Source organism: Loxodonta africana, chromosome 6 (genome assembly GCF_030014295.1).
Source record: "Loxodonta africana isolate mLoxAfr1 chromosome 6, mLoxAfr1.hap2, whole genome shotgun sequence".
NCBI lineage: Eukaryota > Metazoa > Chordata > Mammalia > Proboscidea > Elephantidae > Loxodonta > Loxodonta africana.
In genome coordinates, this window is record NC_087347.1 from 21,419,002 (window position 1) to 21,438,802 (window position 19,801).

The 19,801-nt window shown below is 37.7% G+C and overlaps 1 protein-coding gene across 1 annotated transcript in view; it reads left to right on the forward strand.

Annotated features, from left to right (window-relative positions):
* The window catches only part of LOC100667087 (putative serine protease K12H4.7), a 56,036-nt gene that overhangs the window by 11,657 nt on the left and 24,578 nt on the right, over positions 1–19,801 (forward strand). Inside the window, exons 3-4 of the mRNA XM_064287396.1 lie at positions 9,459–9,691; positions 13,094–13,229. Coding sequence (XP_064143466.1) covers positions 9,459–9,691; positions 13,094–13,229 — 369 coding nt within the window. The remainder of the gene's footprint in view (positions 1–9,458; positions 9,692–13,093; positions 13,230–19,801) is intronic.

Consider the following 19,801-nt stretch of genomic DNA (forward strand, 5'->3'; position numbering starts at 1 on the left):
ACTCTCTCTTTTCATGTCCATTTTGCCAGCTTCTAACCCCCTCTACTCTCTCGTCTCCCCTCCAGGCAGGAGATGCCAAAATAGTCTCAAGTGTCCCCCTGATCCAAGAAGCTCACTCCTCACCAGCATCCCTCTCCAACCCATTGTCCAGTCCAATCCCTGTCTGAAGAGTTGGCTTTGGAAATGGTTCCTGTGCTGAGCCAACAGAAGGCCTGGGGGCCATGACCACTGGGGTACTTCTGGTCTCAGTCACACCACTAAGTCTGGTCATCGTATGAGAATTTGGGGTTTGCCTTGCACTGCTCTCCTGCTCCCTTAGGGATTCTCTGTTGTGTTCCCTGTCATCGGTTGTAGCCAGGCACCGTCTAGTTCTTCTGGGCTCAGGCTGATGTAGTCTCTGGTTAATGTGGCCTTTTCTGTCTCTTGGGCTTGTAATTACCTTGTGTCCTTGGTGTTCTTCATTCTCCTTTTATCCAGGTGGGTTGAGACCAATTGATGCATCTTAGATGGCCACTTGCTAGTGTTTAAGACCCCAGATGCCACTCTCCAAAGTGGGATGCAGAATGTTTTCTTAAAGGATTTTATTATCCCAATTGACTTAGATGTCCCCTGAAACCATGGTCCCCAAACCCCTGCCCCTGCTACACTGGCCTTCAAAGTATTCAGTTTATTCAGGAAACTTCTTTGCTTTTGGTTTAGGCCAGCTGTGCTGACCTCGCCTGTATTGTGTGCTGTCTTTCCCGTCACCTAAAGTAGTTCTTATCTATATCTAATTAGTGAATATCCCTCTCCCACCCTGCCTCCTTCCCCCCTTTTGCATAACCATCAAAGAATATTTTCTTCTCTGTTTAAACTATTTCTTGAGTTCTTATGATAGTGGTCTTATACAATATTTGTCCTTTTTCAACTAATTTCACTCAGCATAATACCTTCCAGGTTCCTCCATGTTATGAAATGTTTCACAGATTCATCACTGTTCTTTATCGATGCATAGTATTCCATGGTGTGAATATACCGTTATTTATCCATTCATCTGTTGATGGGCACTTTGGTTGTTTCCATCTTTTTGCTATTGTAAACAGTGCTGCAATAAACATGGGTGTGCTTATATCTGTTCATGTAAAAGCTCTTATTTCTCTAGGTTATATTCTAAGGAATGGGTTGCTGGATTGTATGATAGTTCTATTTCTAGCTTTTTAAGGAAGCGCCACATCAATCCTCAAAGTGTTTGTACCATTTTACATTCCCACCAGAAGTGTGTAAGTGTTCCAATCTCTCCACAGCCTCTCCAACATTTATTATTTTGTGTTTTTTGGATTAATGCCAGCCTTTTTGGAGTGAGGTGAAATCTCCTTGTAGTTGTGATTTGCATTTATCTAATGGCTAATGATCGTTAGCTGCCTGAATGTCTACTTTAGTGAAGTGTCTGTTCATATCTTTTCCCCATTTTTTAACTGGGTTATTTGTCTTTTTGTGGTATCATATAGATTTTAGAGATCTGATGGTGGTCGGAAATGTCATAGCTAAAAACTTTTTTCTAGTGTGCAGGTAATCTTTTTACTCTTTTGGTAAAGTCTTTGGATGAGCATAGGTGTTTGATTTTTAGGAGCTCCCAGTTATCTAGTTTGTCTTCTGCATTGTTAGTAATGTTTTGGATGCTGTTTATGCCATATATTAGGGCTCCTAGTGTTGTCCCTGTTTTTTCTTTCATGATCTTTGTCAATTTAGATTTTATATTTAGGTTTTTGATCCATTTTGAGCTCATTTTTGTGCATGGAGTGAGGTACAGGTCTTGTTTCACTTTTTTGCAGATGGTTACCCAGTTATGCCAGCACTATTTGCTAAAAAGATTCTTTTCCCCGTTTAGCTGTTTGGGGGCCTTTGTTGAATATCAACTGCTCATATGTGGATGGATTTATGGCTGGATTTTCAATTCTGTTCCATTAGCCTATGTATCTGTTGCTGTACCAGTACCAGGCTGTTTTGAATACTGTGGAGGTATAATAAGTTCTAAAATCAGGTCGCTATGAGTTGGAATCGACTCAACGGCACTGGGTGTTGGTTTTTTTAAATCAGGTAGAGTAAGGCCTCCCAATTTGTTCTTCCAGTAATGCTTTACTTTTCTGGGGCCTCTTGCCCTTCCATATGAAGTTGGTGATTTGTTACTCCATCTCATTAAAAAATGTCATTGGAATTTGGATCGGAATTGCATTAAATGTATAGATCGCTTTTGATAGAATAGACATTTTTATAATGTTAAGTCTTCCTATTCATGAGCAAGGTATGTTTTTCCACTTATCTAGGTCTCTTTTGGTTTCTTGTAGAAGTGTTTTGTAGTTTTCTTTGTATAAGTCTTTTACATCTCTGGTAAGATTTATTCCTAAGTATTTTATCTTCTTGGGAGCTTCTGTAAATGCTATTGATTTGATGATTTCCTCTTCGATGTTCTTTGTGTAGAGGAATCCAACTGATTTTTGTATGTTTATTGTGTATCCCAATATTCTGCTGAACTCTTCTATTAGTTTCAGTAGTTTTCTTAGGATTCCTTAGGGTTTTGTGCCTATAAGACCATGTCATCTGCAAATAAAGATACTTTTACTGCTTCCTTGCCGATCTGGATGCCCTTTATTTCTTTATCTAGCCTAATTGCTCTGGCTAGGACTTCCACCACAATGTTGAAGAAGAGCAGTGATAAAGGGCATAGTTGTCTGGTTCCTGATCTCAAGGGGAATGCTTTCAGGCTCTGTGTAGGATGATGCTGGCTATTGGCTTTGTATGAATGCCCTTTATTATGTTGAGGAATTTTCCTTCTATTCTTATTTTGCTGGGAATTTTTATCATGAATGGGTGTTGAACTTCTTCAAATGCCTTTTCTGCATCAATTGATAAAATCGTGTGATTTTTGTCTTGTATTTATATGAGGGATTACATTAATTGTTTTTCTAATGTTGAACCATCCCTGAATACTGATATGAATCCCACTTGGTCATGGTGAATTATTTTTTGATATGTTGTTGAATTGTATTGGCTAGAATTTTGTTGAGGATTTTTGCATCTAAGTTCATGAGGGATATAGGTCTGTAATTTTCTTTCTTTTTTTTTTTTTTTTTGTGCCTTTAGCTGTTTTTGGCATCAGGGCTATGCTGGCTTCATAGATGAGTTTGGTAGTATTCTGTCCTTTTCTATGCTCTGAAATACCTTTAGTAGTATTGGTGTTAACTTTTCTCTGAAAGTTTGGTAGAACTCTGCAGTGAAGCTGTCCAGACCAGAGCTTTTTTTTGGGGGAGGGGGGGGAGTTTTTTTGATTACCTTTTCAATCTGTTCTTTTGTTATGGGTCTATTTAGTTGTTCTACCTCTGATTGTGTTAGTTTAGGTAGGTAGTGTGTTTCTAGGAAATCATCCATTTCTTCAAGGTTTTCAAATTTGTTAGAGTACAATTTTTCATAGTAGTCTCATATGATTCTTTTAATTTCAGTTGGGTCTGTTATAATATCACCCATCTCATTTCTTATTTGGGTTGTTTGCTTCCTCTCCTGTTTTTCTTTTGTCAGTTTGGCCAATGGTTTATCAATTTTGTTGATGTTTTCAAAGAACCAGCTTTTGGTCTTGTTAATTCTTTCAATTGTTTTTCTGTTTTCTATTTCATTTAGTTCAGCTCTAATTTTTATGATTTGTTTTCTTCTGGTGCCTGTGGGTTTCTTTTGTTGCTCTCTTTCTATTTGTTCAAGTTGTAGGGATAATTCTTTGATTTTGGCCCTTTCTTCTTTTTGTATGTGTGCATGTATTGGTATAAACTGACCTCTGAACACTCCTTTTACTGTGTCCCAAAGGTTCTGATAGGAAGTGTTTTCATTCTCATTGGATTCTCTGAATTTCTTTATTTCCTCCTTAATGTCTTCTATAATCCAGTCTTTGTTGAGTAGGGTATTGTTCAGTTTCCAAGTGTTTGATTTCTTTTCCCTGCTGTTTCTGTTATTGATTTCCACTTACATGGCTTTGTAATATTTCCATGTTTTGGATTCTGCTAAGGCTTGCTTTATGACCTAATATGTGGTCTATTTTAGAGAATGTTCCATGTGCACCAGAAAAGAAACTATACTTGGTTGTTGTTGGGTGGATTGCTCTGTATATATCTGTGAGGTCAAGTTGGTTGATTGTGGCCTTTAGATCTTCCATGTCTTTATTGAGCTTCTTTCTGAATGTCCTGTCCTTCACTGAAAGTGGTGTGTTGAAGTCTCCTACTGTTATAGTGGAGCTGTCTATCTCACTTTTCAATGCCGATAGAGTTCTTTTTATGTATCTTGCTGCCCTGTCATTGGGTGCATAAATATTTAATATGGTTATAGCTTCTTGGTATATTGTCCCTTTCATCATTATATCGTGTCCTTCCTTACTCTTTATGTTGGATTTAACTTTAAACTCTATTTTGTGAGAAATTAATATTGCAACTCCTGCTCTTTTTTGATTGTTGTTTGCTTGATATATTTTTTTTCCATCCTTTGAGTTTTAGTTTGTTTGTGTCTCTAAGTCTAAGGTGTGTCTCTAGTAGGCAGCGTATAGACGGATCACGTTTTTTAATCCATCCTACCACTCTGTCTCTTTATTGGTGCATTTATTCCTTTTACATTCAATGTAATTATAGATAGGTATGAATTCAGTGCTATCATTTTGACGTCTTTTTTTTGTGTGTTGCTGACAGTTTCTTTTTTCCCACTTAATTTTATGTGCTGAGTAGATCATCTTTATATATCGCCCTTTCCTCATATTCGTTGTTGATTTTGTTTCTGCTGCTGAGTATTTTTTTCTTGTATTTTATTTTGATCTTGTATTTTAGTTTTTCTCCTTTGTGGTTACCTTATTATTTACCTGTATTTTTCTAAATTTAAACCTAACTTTTATTTCTTTGTATCACCTTATCTTTCTCTCCATATGGAAGGTCTATGACTACATTTCTTAGTGCCTCTTTGTTGTTTTAACGTTGTCTTTTTTTATATAATAACATCACAGTTACCCTGTTTTCAGGTTTTTTTTTTTCTATATTGATTTTTTTTTTTTTTTGATTTCTCTGTCTGGGTTGACTTCTGATTGCTCTGCCCAGTGTTCTAGTCTTGTGTTGATACATGATATTATTGATTTTCTAACCAAAGAACTCCCTTTAGTATTTCTTGAAGTTTTGGTTTGGTTTTTACGAATTCCCTACACTTCTGTTTATATGGATATGTCCTCATTTCACTTTCATATTTAAGAGACAGTTTTGCTGGCTATATGATTCTTGGCTGGCCATTTTTTTCCTTCAATTTTTTATATAAGTCATCCTGTTACCTTCTTCCCTGCATAGTTCCTACTGGGTAGTCTGAGTTTATTCTTATTGGCTCTCCTTTGTAGGTGACTTTTCATTTATCCTTAGCTGCTCTTAAAATTCTCTCTTTATCTTTGGTTTTGGCAAGTTTGATTATAATATGCCTTGGTGACTTCCTTTTAACATCTACCTTATGTGGAGTTCAATGAGCATCTTGGATTGATATCTTCTCATCTTTCACGATATCAGGGAAGTTTTCTGCCAACAAATCTTCAACAATTCTCTTTGTATTTTCTGTTATCCCTCCCTGTTCTAGTACTCCAATCACTCATAGGTTATTTCTTTTGATAGAGTCCTACGTGATTCTTAAGGTTTCTTCATTTTTAAAAAATTCTTTTATCTGATTTTTCTTTGAATATATTAGTGCCAAGTGCTTTATCTTCAAGTTCAGAAATTCTGCCTTCCACTTGCTCAAATCTGCTCTCTGACTTCCTGTTGTCTACTTCTGTAATTGTATTGTTAATCTTCTGAATTTCTGATTGCTCTCTGTCTATGGATTTTTTCCAGCTTATTAAATTTTTCATTATGTTCCTGAATAATCTTTTTCATTCTTTAATTGCTCTGTCTGTGTGTTCCTTGACTTGTTCTGTGTATTCCTTCATTTCTTCCCTGTTGTTTTGAAGGGTTCTGTATATTAATCTTTTGTTACCTCTGGTAATTCCAGGAAGGTCCTTTCATCTAGAAGGTGCCTGGATTCTTTTTTTTTTTTTTTTTTTTTGAGAGCTTGTTGAGGCGATCATGGTCTGTTTCTTTATGTGACTTGGTATTGGCTGTTGTCTCTGAGCCGTCTAGAAGTTATGGTATTAGTTTGTTTTATGTTTGCTTACTGTGCCATAGCTTCTTGCTTTATTTTGTTCTGATATGCCCAAATGGGCTGCTTGAGTGAGCCAGCTTGATTATTTCTGCCTTTGGCGCTCTGACGTCCTGTCTCCAGATGGCTAGAGCTGTTATCAGGTATATTAGTCTAGGAGTCGTTTCACATTTCTTGTATGAATTCAGCTCAGGTGTCCAGGTAGCTGGTCATCACATGTGTGGTACAGGCTCTGTTCTACAGTCTTAAAGGGGCATGGGTGATTGGTGTAGGTACCAGTATCTGGTTGCAGCAGGGGGTCACAGTCTGAAAAAGGTATGGGGCTGAGAATTGTCCCCCACATGTCTCTGAGGAAAGCATGTCCCTGTTGTGTAGAACGTACAGGTGGGTGGGTTCTGCACATGGACCATGGGTACCCAATGTTTTTGGATGTAAGGACTGGGAGGTACCAGTTATCCTTGGACCCCTGTCATGGGTGGCTGGGTGACCTGAGTGGAGCTACCAGTCTTTAGGCCCCCAATGTGGGTAGGTGAGGACCTTGTTTAACAGGCAAAGTAATGTCAAACATCAAACACCCACCTCTCTGCCACACAGCTGAAACGGTTGGAGTTTGCCAACAAGGGCCTATTCTCCAGAAATAGGCCCACACAGGTCCATACAAAGGGGAACGTTACTCAAAGTCCAGAGATCGTTTATGCCTGGACAGGAGCCATTTCTGTCCTGAACTCCCCCTATTAGCGAGCTGGCAAATTATCTTTTCCACCAATTGCAAATTTATTCCTTCTCCAAGACTGGGAGGATGGCTCTAGGTGCTCAACAGGGCCTATCTCAGGTCCAGGGAAGTCAGCTGCTTATGCCAGCTTGGGAGCGTGGTGGGGGGTGGGCGCTGTAAAATATACTCAAGTACTTAGCTTTTACATAGAGTGCCGTTCTTCTCTGGTTCCGGAGGTGTCAGCAGGCTGTGTGGCTGGCTGCTTCTCCCTGAGGAAGCAACAGTGGAACACTAGTAGCAGCCCGCTGCTGCCGCTCCCGGGTATGGTGCCTGAGGTTCCCCGGCATTCAGGTCTGGTAACTCCTCTCCACTTCTGAACTGTCTCTTCCTCTCCCTGCCCCTCAGTTTATTTTCTAAGCTTGCCTTTGATGTTCAGGACTCCTAGCTTGTCATAAATATACTCATTTCACTTTTTTTTCTGGTCTTTGTTGTAAAGAGGGCTCACTGGAAGTGTCTGTCTATTTCGCCATCTTGGCTCTGCCTCCTCTCATTAGTTTATTCTTGTCATCTGCTTTTTTTTTTTTTTTCCTTTCTCCCAGTGGAAAGACTTGTTTTTAGATTAAAAGCCCGTTGTTGTTGAGTCAGTTCTGATTCACAGTGACCTTACAGGGTAAAGTAGAACTGCCTCATAGGGTTTCCAAGGAGCAGCTCCTGGATATTTTGGTTAGCAGCCGAACATTTAACCACTGCACCACCAGGACTTCATTTTGGTTTACAATTATAGTGTTCATTATACGAAGTCAAACAAACGGAATGAACTTTTAAAAGTGCCTCTGAAAGTTGTGATAAATTTAATTTAATGTCAAAGTCTTTAATCTTCAGTAAAGAAGTAAGGATTGCTTTTTACAATACTGATAATGTGATTAATGTCAGTGAAGTGATACCTTTATTGTACGAGTCATAATTCTTGGTATCGTTTATTGTGACAAACTAATAATTGCTGGAGGTTTCACCTGCTTCTTTCCAGCCATGACTTTGTAAGTGTGATTTCTAAATTCCAAGCCACTTAACTTCTGGTAGTTAGGTAACACTCCAGTAATGCCATCAGTTCTACATTTTCTTCATTAGAAGCTTTGATTTGTGTGTTTGTGTTAATTATGCTATGATAACCAATAAGTAATTTTAAGTCTGGCCTCTCTTAATCTCTCTAAGGAAACAAATTGCTGTTCAAAATGGAATAACTTGTATTATAGCAAATAACTTGTTTGCTATCCAAATTAACTTCATTTAGCACACCTCAGTAAGAGGGTGTTAAAACCTACAATAGAATTCGGGCTTTGAGTAGTTTGGTGGGGAGTTTAAGGATATGAGAATTTGCTTCAGAATTTGCTGTTAAATGTAAGAGGAATTCTGTGATTGGGTATTTCAAAAAATCTTATCTACAGTTTTCCAATTACGTCTCATTGGTTTGAACTTAATGTTTAAATCCACATCTGGCCAGAAGGGTGGCTGGGATATGTAGTGTTTATTCCAGGTAGCCATATGCCCAGCTAAGGGACTTAATTATCTCAAGATGGAAAAGAGAGTAGATGTTAGTGAGAAATTAGCAGGTTTTGCTGTAGTTTCTCAGTAGTAGAATCGCTGAACCAGGTAGATGTTTTGCCTCTAGTATCCCTTATTATACGAGGACAAATCGCTTCCAGGCAAATTCAACAACGTGATCATTCCACAAGTGGACCAACAGAGATTCTGCCTCATCATATCCATGCCAACACTGCATACTAAAACAAATCTTCACCAGTTTAATAGAAAAGGAAGAATACCAATATTTGTCTTACTTTGATAATAGAAAGGGCTAATATTTTCATACATTTGCTGGCCATTTGTGTTTCTTCTTTGTGAGTAGCCTATGTCCTTTGTCTACTTTTAAATTCATAATCAGCAAGTTATACACTCATGCAGTCAGAGGGAGATCTTTTTTTTTTTTTTTAATAAGAAGGATTATAAACAACCTAAGTTTATAAGAAGACTTACTATGAAAGAAACATCACTGAAAAGTAAATAACAAATTTTTACACACTATTTTATGACTGAGTAACTTAAGTTCAAATAAGGTTTTGTCTGGAAGGAGCAGCAAACCAGAAGGAATGGAAAATGGCATCAGTACAATTAACTATGGGTTTTCCTAATGCCTTGAAAACAATTAAATAACTTATATTTTAGCTTTTTCAACAATAGGAACTTGCGTGAGTCAACGTAATAACAGTTGTGGTTCAGTTAGTGTATTGAAAAGGTCATCATATGGGTGGTGACAGGTTTTGAAGCTCTTTCATAGTGATGACAAGAGAGAATGACAAATAAAATGAGACAAATGCTAGCAATTATTGACAGTTCCTGCATTTATGTGTCACTGTCACCTGGATTATGCTAATTAAATTTTCAAGTTGGACTTGGTATAAACACTTCACAAGCTTTCAAAATATACGTTTTTACTTAATTGTCTAGCTTATGTTCAGTGCATATTTCCTGCTTTAATTATTGTCACAAACACTGTGTGTTTTTGGTTTAATTGCAGGGATCTGAGTACTGCCAGCCTCCGCTACCTCAACAGCAGGCAAGCCTTGGCTGACATTGTCAACTTCCGAACTCAAATAGCAAAAACAATGGGGCTCACCAAAAATAAATGGGTTATATTTGGTGGCTCTTATGGAGGCTCCCTGGCAGTGTGGTCAAGGATAAAACGCCCTGACCTGTTTTTTGCAGCAGTGGGCAGCAGTGCACCAATGCTAGCTAAAGTTAATTTTTATGGTGAGTCTACCTATATATGAAAATACCTGGGTGTTGCAAAAATCAGCCTTTTTTTTTTTTTTCAGAAAAATCATTTACTAAGAACCCTATGGATTACAATTCTACTCAAACACACATGGGCTTACCGTGGGTTGGAATCAATTTGTTGGCAACTGTTTTTATTCTCATTGTATTTATATATATACACAGATATAGTTATATGTGGTATATGTATAAAATAACAAAAGTGTCTGTGGATCAGTGATTATGTTAACAAGAATGAACCAGTAACATAGGGTCACCTAACTTGACTTGAGTCTATCTCTCTCCCTATATGGTAGGGTTCCATGAGAGATTCCTATGATATCCACAGTTGACAGTTGGTATACATATTCACAACTCTATGATTGGCGATAGCTTACTAATGGGTGGAAATGATGTGCTAAATCAACTGTTGATTTCACAGTGAAAAATTTGTGATTTAACTATTAAAAAGCCAATGGGAAGCTCTTATTTTTGAAGGACAAAAATTTCCTATTTTGAAGCTGCCTTTCAATTTTCCTTCCTACCAAATGACTTTATGTTAAAGTATTTATAATTAGTTCAAGTTGAAGCTGAAGAAAATTAGAGCAAGTCCATGAGAGCCAAAGTATGACAATGAATATATCCCACCTGGATCTAAAAAGCATCTCATGAATAGATTTGAGGTATTGAACACTAATACAAAAGACCAGATGAGTTACAGAATGATGTCAATGATAACATACATGAAGAATGCAAGAGGTCATTAAAAAGACAGGCAAGAAAGGAACGGCCAAAATGGGTGTCAGAAGAGACTCTAAAACTTGCTCTTAAACAGTGAGTAGCTAAAGCGAATGGAAGAAATGAGGATGTAAGAGAGCTGAACACAAGATTTCAAAGGGTGTCTTCAGAAGACTAAAGGATTATAATGGCATGTGCAGAGACCTGGAGGCAGAAAACCAAAAGGGAAGAACACACTTGGCATTTCTCAAGCTGAAAGAACTGTAGAAAAAAATCAAGTCTTGAGTTGCAATACTGAAGGATTCTATAGGGAAAACACTGTACAATGCAGGAAGCATCAAAAGAAGATGGAAGGAATACTTACAGTCATTGTACCAAAAAGAATTGGTCAAAGTTTAGTCATTTCAGGAGTTAGCATATGATCAAGAACTGACAGTACTGAAGGAAGAAGTCCAAGCTGCACTGAAGGCATTGGCAAAAACAAGGCTCTAGGAATTGACGGAACAGCACTTGAGAGGTTTCAACAAACAGACATAACACTGAAGGTGCTCACTTATCTATGCCAAGAAATTTGGAAGGCAGCTACCTGGCCAGGTGACTGGAAGAGACCCATATTTGTGCCCATTCCAAAGAAAGGTAATCTAACAGAATGCATAAGTTATCAAACAAATGTCATTAATATCCTATTAAAGTAAAATTTTGCTGAATTAAAAAATGTTGCAGCATTACGTCCACATGGGATGATCAGAAAATCAACCTGGATTCAGTAGAGGACATGGGAAGAAGGATATCACTGCCGATGTCAGGTGGATCCTGGCTGAAAGCAGAGAATACCAGAAAGATGTTTACCTGTGTTTCATTGACTATGCAAAGCATTCAACTGTGTGGATAATAACAAATTATGGGCAACATTGTGAAGAATGGGAATATCAGAACACTCAATTGTGCTTATGAGGAATCTGTACATAGACCAAGAGGTATTTGTTCCAAAGGAAAAGGGGATACTGTGTGGGTTAAATCAGGAACGGTATGCATCATTGTTTTATCCTTTCACTGTACTAATTCAATAAGTATGCTGAACAAATAATTTGAGAAGTTGCACTTGATAAAGAAGAACATGGCATCAGGATTGGAGGAAGACTCACTGACGACGTGCATTACACAGATAACACAAGCTTCCTTGCTGAAAGTGAGGAGGACTTGAAGCACTTACTGAAGAATAGCGAACATACTATGGACTGCCAAAAGAATGAACAAATCTGTCTTGGAAGATGTACGGCCAAAATATACCTTAGAGGCAAGGATGGTGAGACTTTGCCTCACATACTTTGGGCATGTTATCAGGAGAGACCAGTCCCTGGAGAAGGACATCATGCTAGGTAAAGCAGAGAGTCAGTGAAAGAGAGGAAGATCCTTAACAAGATAGATTGACACAGTGGCTGCAACAACGAGCTCAAGCATAACAACCACCATGAGGATGGCACAGGACCAGACAGTGTTTCATACTGCTGTGCAGAGTGTAGCCATAGAGTCAGAACTGACTCAGCGACACCTAAAACAACACAGCAATTAATGGTCTTAGGATTTTTACAGGTGGATAAATACTCTTGTTTGGCAATTTGGACCTCTGCATACACATTGACTTTAAAATGACTGAAGTATAAAATTTCTTCTTAATTAAGTTTTTCTTGCTAAACCAAAAACAACACCCCCTCCACCTCCCAAGGAAATACATTCTGAGTGAAAATTCTTTTACTTTATGAATTTTCAAAGGTAAACAACTCTTCAGTTATCATTTCAGTTCAGTTTTCTGTGGCTTTTACAGAATTTTAGCAGATTCAATGAATCTGAAAGCTGTAAAATTGAGGCATTTTTCTCCCTATATATTTAAAGAGTTTCATGAATTAAATAGTGTCCCCCAAAATGTACATTGTTGTGGTTATTCCATGATTCTTAGCATTGTGTGGTTGTCCACCATTTTGTCATCTGACGTGATTATACTACACGCTGTAAATCCTAACCTCTACGACATTAATGGAGCAGCATGAGAGGTCATTATATTAAAGAGACAGGACTCAATCTACAGGATTAAATTTTGTCTTGAGTCAATCTCTTTTGAGATACAAAAGAGAGAATTGAGCAGAGAGGAGAGGGAGCTCATGCCACCAAGAAAGAATCACTGGCATCAGAGCTCATCTTTTGGGGTCCCTGACCGGAGCAGCTCCTACAGCAGGGGAAGATTGATGACAACGATTCACCCCAGAAACAACAAAGACAGAAGGCCTTCTCTAGGAGATGCTGCCCTAAATTCAAGCTTCTAGTGTCCTAGACTGTGAAGACATATGTTTCTCTTTGTTAAAAAAAAAAAGGCACCCATTTTTGGTATTTCTGTTACAGCAGTATTAGATAATAACTAAGACAAAGAGCAAGATCATGTTCCCATTCAATAACAGGTCCAAATTTGCAAATATGGTTATAGGTCTCAGTTTACTAGGACATTTTCTTGCCGTTCACGCAAAATCCTTTAATTTTGTAGTTCCTTAACTTTGTCATATCATAAAACAGAAGTAATTATAAACTTGAAAGAATTCTATTTTATAAATGCTACAATTAAAGCATGCTAAGTGCACTGACTTTTCTTTTTCTTTTTTGTATTCTTAGAGTACCTTGAAATATTTTACAGAACCCTGACCACTTATAACATAGAATGTGCAAGAGCAGTGGAAAAGGCTTTCACTCTCATTGTGGCCTTGGTGAAAATTCCGGAATATTACAGTATGCTTGCAGATGATTTCATGTAAGTGATATGGTTTTGTGTGAGAGTATATGTGCCTAAATATAGTTTAGTAGATACTAGAATTTATACCATTAATGTAATTTTTTTTTAAATGTTTAGGCTACTTGCATGGAAAGAAAGGGAGATTTTGAACAGCTTGATTCCTTTTTGGACATTATTTATATTACCAATTTCTAGATCAAATAAGAGGGGAGGCTGGGAGCTCTCTGGATGTTTTTAAATCTGGTGGTAGTGCAGATGAGAGGTCAGAAGGAGTGGGTGCCACCACTGGGGTCTTTGGGCATTCAATGAGCAGCCTAAAACACTTGACCCTGGAGCAGAGGGGATAACCAAAAGTGATGGATGGCCTTGAGGACAAATCTTTCCATATTTAAAAACCAAAGAATGGTGAAGTTTTCCATGAGTTTAATGTATTAAAAAATACTGTGGAATTGAAGAATTTCAGGAACTGAACAGTTATTTAAGATCTAGACAAGAAATTTCAATGGTCATGTTGACAGCTCTTTTTCTGAAAGTGGAAGAGTCCCTGGGAAAAGACAATTTGGGAAAAGAAGATAAGTTATAAATGTAGGACAAGAAATGATGGCATTTGCCTTTACCTTGAAGAATGGAACCAGGTCTCTATTAAAACAGGAGGCTGAGGATTGCAGGCAGAGCGACAAGCCCTGACACTCCATAGCCATTAACGCACCAGGATGGCAGCACAGAGGAGCTTTTCAGGGGCATGGCATCTTTTCTCAGGGCCCTGGGCACTATTGCTAAGTAAGAAAAGTTCTTCTCATGAACCTAACTCCTTCCTACTTTCTAAACTCCTTTGCTTCTTAAATATCTGCACTTGTCAAAGTTCGCTTCCTCCAAAATTCTGCCTTCCTTACTGTAATTCCCCCCCCCAAATGTACTCATTAAGACCTAGTTACTGCTAAGAATAAAATCTTGCTTTAACAGTTTGTAATTACTTTTGTCATCTATGTGGCAATATGTATGATTAGTGTTAATATGTAAAAATATCCCCCAAATTTAAAATTCTACAAGAAGTAGATAACTTAAACTATTTTAAAAGCTTGGTTATATGTTTAATATTGGCTACAGCGATAAATGTATATATATATGCACACACATTTGTCAATAAATTTTGTAAAGCTGAGTATTTCTAAGAGGATTTCCACAGTAATCAGTAAATTCATAGGTTCACATAAGCTACTCAGAGAGCCCCCATGCTACACCCCTACTTTAAGGTGATTCCAGAAAACAGAAATGTTAGGGGATTTTGCTCAAAATCACAGGAAAAGCATTAGGACTAGAATACAGCAGAGGTGTCTGGCTTTCAACCTGGCAGCATTTCTAATCAAAATCATCTTATCTCACACACTGAAATGTTAAGAGTTAATTCTCATTTAATTTGGGATTTTGTGGAAATTGACTATATACTTAATGTACTATTGTATTGTGCCTTTTAGCACAACTACTTGTTATAAAAGCTATGTGGAGACGCTTTTTTATGCATCAATTTTTTCTGCTATAATGTCTCTCTGTATTGTTTCCATCTTCTTTTGATGCTTCCTGTGTCATTCAATATTTTCCCCCCAAAATCCTTCAATATTGCAACTCGAGTCTTAATTTTTTCTTCAGTTGTTTCAGGTTGAGAAATGCTGAGCATGTTATTCTCTTTTGGTTTTCTGTCTCCAGGTCTTTGCACATGTCATTTTAATAATTTACTTTGTCTTCTCAAGCCGCCCTTTGAAATCTTCGTTCAACTCTTTTACTTCACCATTTTGCCCTTTTGTAGTACTTACTCGATGTTCAAGAGCAAGTTTCAGAGTCTCTTCTGACATCCATTTATGTCTTTTCTTTATTTTCTGCCTTTTTAATGACATCTTACTTTCTTTATGTATGATGCCATAGATGTCATTCCACAATTCATCTGGTCTTCACTCAATAGCGTTCAACGTGTCAAATTTATTCTTGAAATGGACTCTAAATTCAGGTGGGATGTACTCAAGGTCATACTTTGACTTTCATGGACTTGTCCTACTTTTCTTCGGTTTCAACTTCAACTTGCATATGAGCAATTGATGGCCTGTCCCTGTAGTCGGCCCCTGGCCTTGTTCTGACTGATGATATTGAGTTTTCCATCGTCTTTTTCCACAGATGTAGTGCATTTGATTCCTGTGTATTCTATCTGGCAAGTTCCACCTGTATAATTGTCATCTATGTTGTTGAAAAAATGTATTTGCAATGAAGAATTTGTTGGTCTTGCAAAATTCTATCATGTGAACTCCGGTATCATTTCTATCCCAAGGCCATATTTTCCACCTACAGATCCTTCTTTGTTTCCAAGTTTCACATTCCAATCATCAGTAATTATCAATGAACCCTGATTGCATGTTTGATCAATTTCAGGCTGAAGAATTTCACAAAATTTTTCAATTTCTTCCTCTTTGGTCTTAGTGGTTGGTGTGTAAATTTAGATAAGAGTCATATCCATATGCCTACAAGGAAAACCATATTTAGTTAGCTGTCATGAATTTTACAAAATTTTGTTCAAGAAATAAGTTTTACTTCCAGAAAGTGCAATCTATCTAGTATTTTCAAACATTGTCATCATCTTTTGCCAAATGTTCTCTTTTCAGGGCCCCGTAATAGGAATTTAAGCTGAAGTATTGGTTCCAGTCATCATTTGTTGCAGCCCTGCTTTATTATTCGCAATTACCATTATTCTTTGTGTGCCTATCATATACAGAGCAAAATTCGCTCAGGATGTTTGTTGTTGTTAGTTGCTATCAAGTCAGTTCCAACTCACAGCATTCCCATGTGTGCAGAGTAGAATAAGCCACTGAGTTTTCAAGCCTGTGACCTTTATGAAGCAGAACACCAGGTCTGTCTTCTATGGTGCTTCTCTGTGCTTTCGAACTGCCAACCTTTTGGCGAGTACTGGAATGTTTAACTATTTGTGTCACCTAGGGACTCTTCTGCTCAGGAGAGAAGCTCCAACATATTTTGGAACGATGAATTCACAGTTATAAGAAGGATCCTGATTTTAATTCTATATATACTCAATTCAGTATGTTAGATGAGTAAAAAATTAGCTTTGTGTCAATTGTCCCACTGTGAGTAGGTAACCTAACAAGTGACATTCTTGCTCTCATGATTTTTCCTTACTTTAAACTTTTTTTTTTAAGATGTTCTTTAGAATCGCCCTAGAGTCAGTTTGAGCACAGGGCAGTAAAACTCACTGCTTCGTGTTTTTGATCAAATTGAAATTCTGCACTTTTTTCAACTGACTTGGTGCTAAGTGATTTTCACTGTTTTAAAAACTCATTGAAAGGGAAAATTCTATTTCCATTGTTTTTGTTAGCCGTCATGTTAGCTATTCTAATGTTTAGTGACACTCTAGGACAGGGTAGAACTGTCCCATATGAATTTTTAGACTGCAACCTTTAGTGGAGACACTGGGTGGGTTCAAACTGCCAATCTTTCCATTAGCAGCCAAGGGCTTAACCATCGCTCCACCAGGGCTCCTTTTATCATCATTTTTGTGTGCTGTCCATTCAATTCCAACTTATAAAAAGTCTATAGGACAGAATAGAATTGTTCCATAGGGATTCCTAGGTTGTAATCTTTACCTGTATCATGACCAAATTAAATTTACCTTCAAATTTTTTGTTCATTAACAAAATACACTTTGAATCATTGAGTATGTCTGAAATGAGTGTGTCCCTCTGGACTCTGGTGATAGGATTGGTGTGACATGTATGTCCCTCTGCACTCTGAGATGTCGATGTCCTTCAGGGCTGCAGGGGATAGAATTGGTGGGATGCATATGTCCCATTGAACACTGGGACACAAATGTCCCAGTGGAGTTATGTGCTCGTTTGTGGGGTACATATGCCTCTAAATGATGCACTGGAGTGCATGAAATTATACAATAACCTATAATAACAGTAATTTGTGGTAAACATTCATTTCTTCTACTTCAAACGGTTACGTAGATCCTCTCCTGATGGCTGCTCGTAGTGTCAGTGAGAAAGTAGCTTCCCCCAAAAACCAAGAGGTGGAAAATGTAGATGGAACCTGTTTGTACCACTGGTCCCAAAAGCATTAAGGGCAGATCGCCAGGTCTTTTGTCACCAAAAGTGGTGGTTCGAACCACCAAACTTTGGTTAGCAGTAGAGTACCACTTTGTGCCACCAGGGCTCCTTTTATCACCATTAAGGGTAGTCAAAACAGTGTGTCAATATTTCTAAAGGAACTTTTAAGAAACAGGTTCCAGTATTACTTCGTGTATGACCAGGCAGCTTCACTGGGATTAGGGTATCCTAGGCACTTCCCAAGGGTACTTCTTTGAAGGATGCCATGCCCACTTGGCATGTTTATTTTGAAACCAGACACATTATTTTTGGTCATACCTCATGTATTTAATTTAATTTTGCATTATTTCCCAATACAGATGCATTTCTATGAATAGCTTTGGGAGTGCTTTTGTTTTTTAAAAGCAAGACACTGTGCCAATGTTCTATGTTCTTCAGTTTTAAACATAGACTAGTTTCTGTATTTCTTTCAACATCAAGTTCTCTAGAGAGTCATAATCCTACAAGTGAAGAGTAATCAACACAAAGGCCTTAGTGAAATGCAAATATGGAGAAGTACCACTTGGTAAGTGATATTTTAACATGTCAAAATTAAACTTTGTCCAACTAGACTAAAGACACTTCTCCAGATTTTAGTGAGTTGAAGGGCTCTTAGAGATCATCTAGTTATAACTCTGTCATTTTATAGATTAAAAAAATTAATACCTGGAAGCTTACATGACTTTTCTAAGATCACAATGTACTTTGCAGTCCTCAGAACTCCTTACTCCTCAACCCTTCAGCAGCATAGTCCTTCTGTCTAAACTGTCCCAATACCATCCTTTCCCCAGAATATACATTGGTGGAAATTTTTTGATATTGTGCGTTCATGGTGACTTCTACACTTACTTTAGCCATCTCCTTATATATGATTCCACTTTGTTTACAGAAATTAACACATATCTCACTGATCTTTTTAATCTATAGGATCGTTCATTTCTCTATAGTGTGTATTATTGACTTTCCATTTCTGGGTTTCCTGTTCTAATAGTCAAGTCAAAGTCACTTTTTGTACAATACATGCAGTAAGGACTTTGTGTAAGTATTTTGTATGCATGAAAGTGGTTTTTTCAGTGTTCAACATAGAATCAAGTGTCACTTCCTTCAGGACATCTTCCCTGATCTCTCAGACCAGATTAGATGTACCTGTTGGTAAATCTTGGCATTGGAAACCTGCCCTCCTTCCTTATAACCCTCAATACACTTGCAATTATTTAATGCCAGTCTTCTTCTGTATACTGTGCTCCATGAGAGCAGAAACTCCCTCTGTCTTCCAGTATTTCTCAAGCAAATTATGTGAACATGGCAGCCACTTCTTCTGGTCAGGACTTTGGGTTACATGCAACAAAAAGACAACTCACACCGCCTTATTCATTAAAAAGAAATCAGTGACTCATGTAACTAAAAAGTCCAGAGAGAGTGATGAGTGGTTAGATTGCAGTTGGGCCTCTGGATTCAAACTATGTCCTTAAGATGATTTCTACTTTTGTTGCTTTTATTTAGATATGTTCTGCTCATGTGGTGGCCAAGATGGTACTTATTGCTGCAGGCTTATCTGAACCTTGGTACCTCCAGTTTTAGAAAGAGATTATTTCAGCAAATATCCAGGTCAGATTTTTCATTGGTTGGTTAGAGTCATGGGCTCACCCATGAGTATACCCCCATAGCTTAGGAGTGTGACATCCTGACTGCCTTAGTTAGGGTCAGGAGACCTTCCAGAAACTAAGAGTAGAGACCAGCCCCTCCTGACCCACATAGGTTAAGAGTACAATGAGTGTGGTTTCCAAAGGCAAAAAAGGGGTTCTTTTACCAGATGCTGGGTATCTGATAACAATCAGAATATTTAAAAAAAAAAAAAACAACTCATTGCCTTCAAGTCAATTCCAACTTATAGGTTAAAGTAGAACTGCCTCATGGGGTTTCCAAGGACTGCCTGGTGGAATTTGAACCTCCAGCCTTTTAGTTAGCAGCTGTAGCTCTTAATCACTATGCCACCAGGGTTTCCAGGATATTATTAGCTAATATTTATTGAGTGCTTTATGCTTTTACTAACTTAAGATGTCCATTAAAACGTTCAGTTAATGTTGAAGGAATGAATAATGATACAAAGTTTGATGCTTAGGCCATAGAACCCCATGGGTTACAATGCAATATTGGTAACATTATGAATATTGCTATTATGATCACGATTGTTATCACTGACTACTAAGAACTTTGCAATTTAGATCTTCATTCAATTATAAGTTCTTAAGGTATTTTTATCACTATTTCTTAAAAAGCAATATGAAAGATCAACATCTCTGAAGTAGTCTCTCATCCCTTTTATGTACTTAAATAATTTAATGCATGGCTTCTTTTGTCTTACAATTTGCATCTCATTTCTGGATTTATTTTTCTAATTTTATCACAATTACCTGCTTTCTCCCTGGGCTCTCTTGGGTAAAC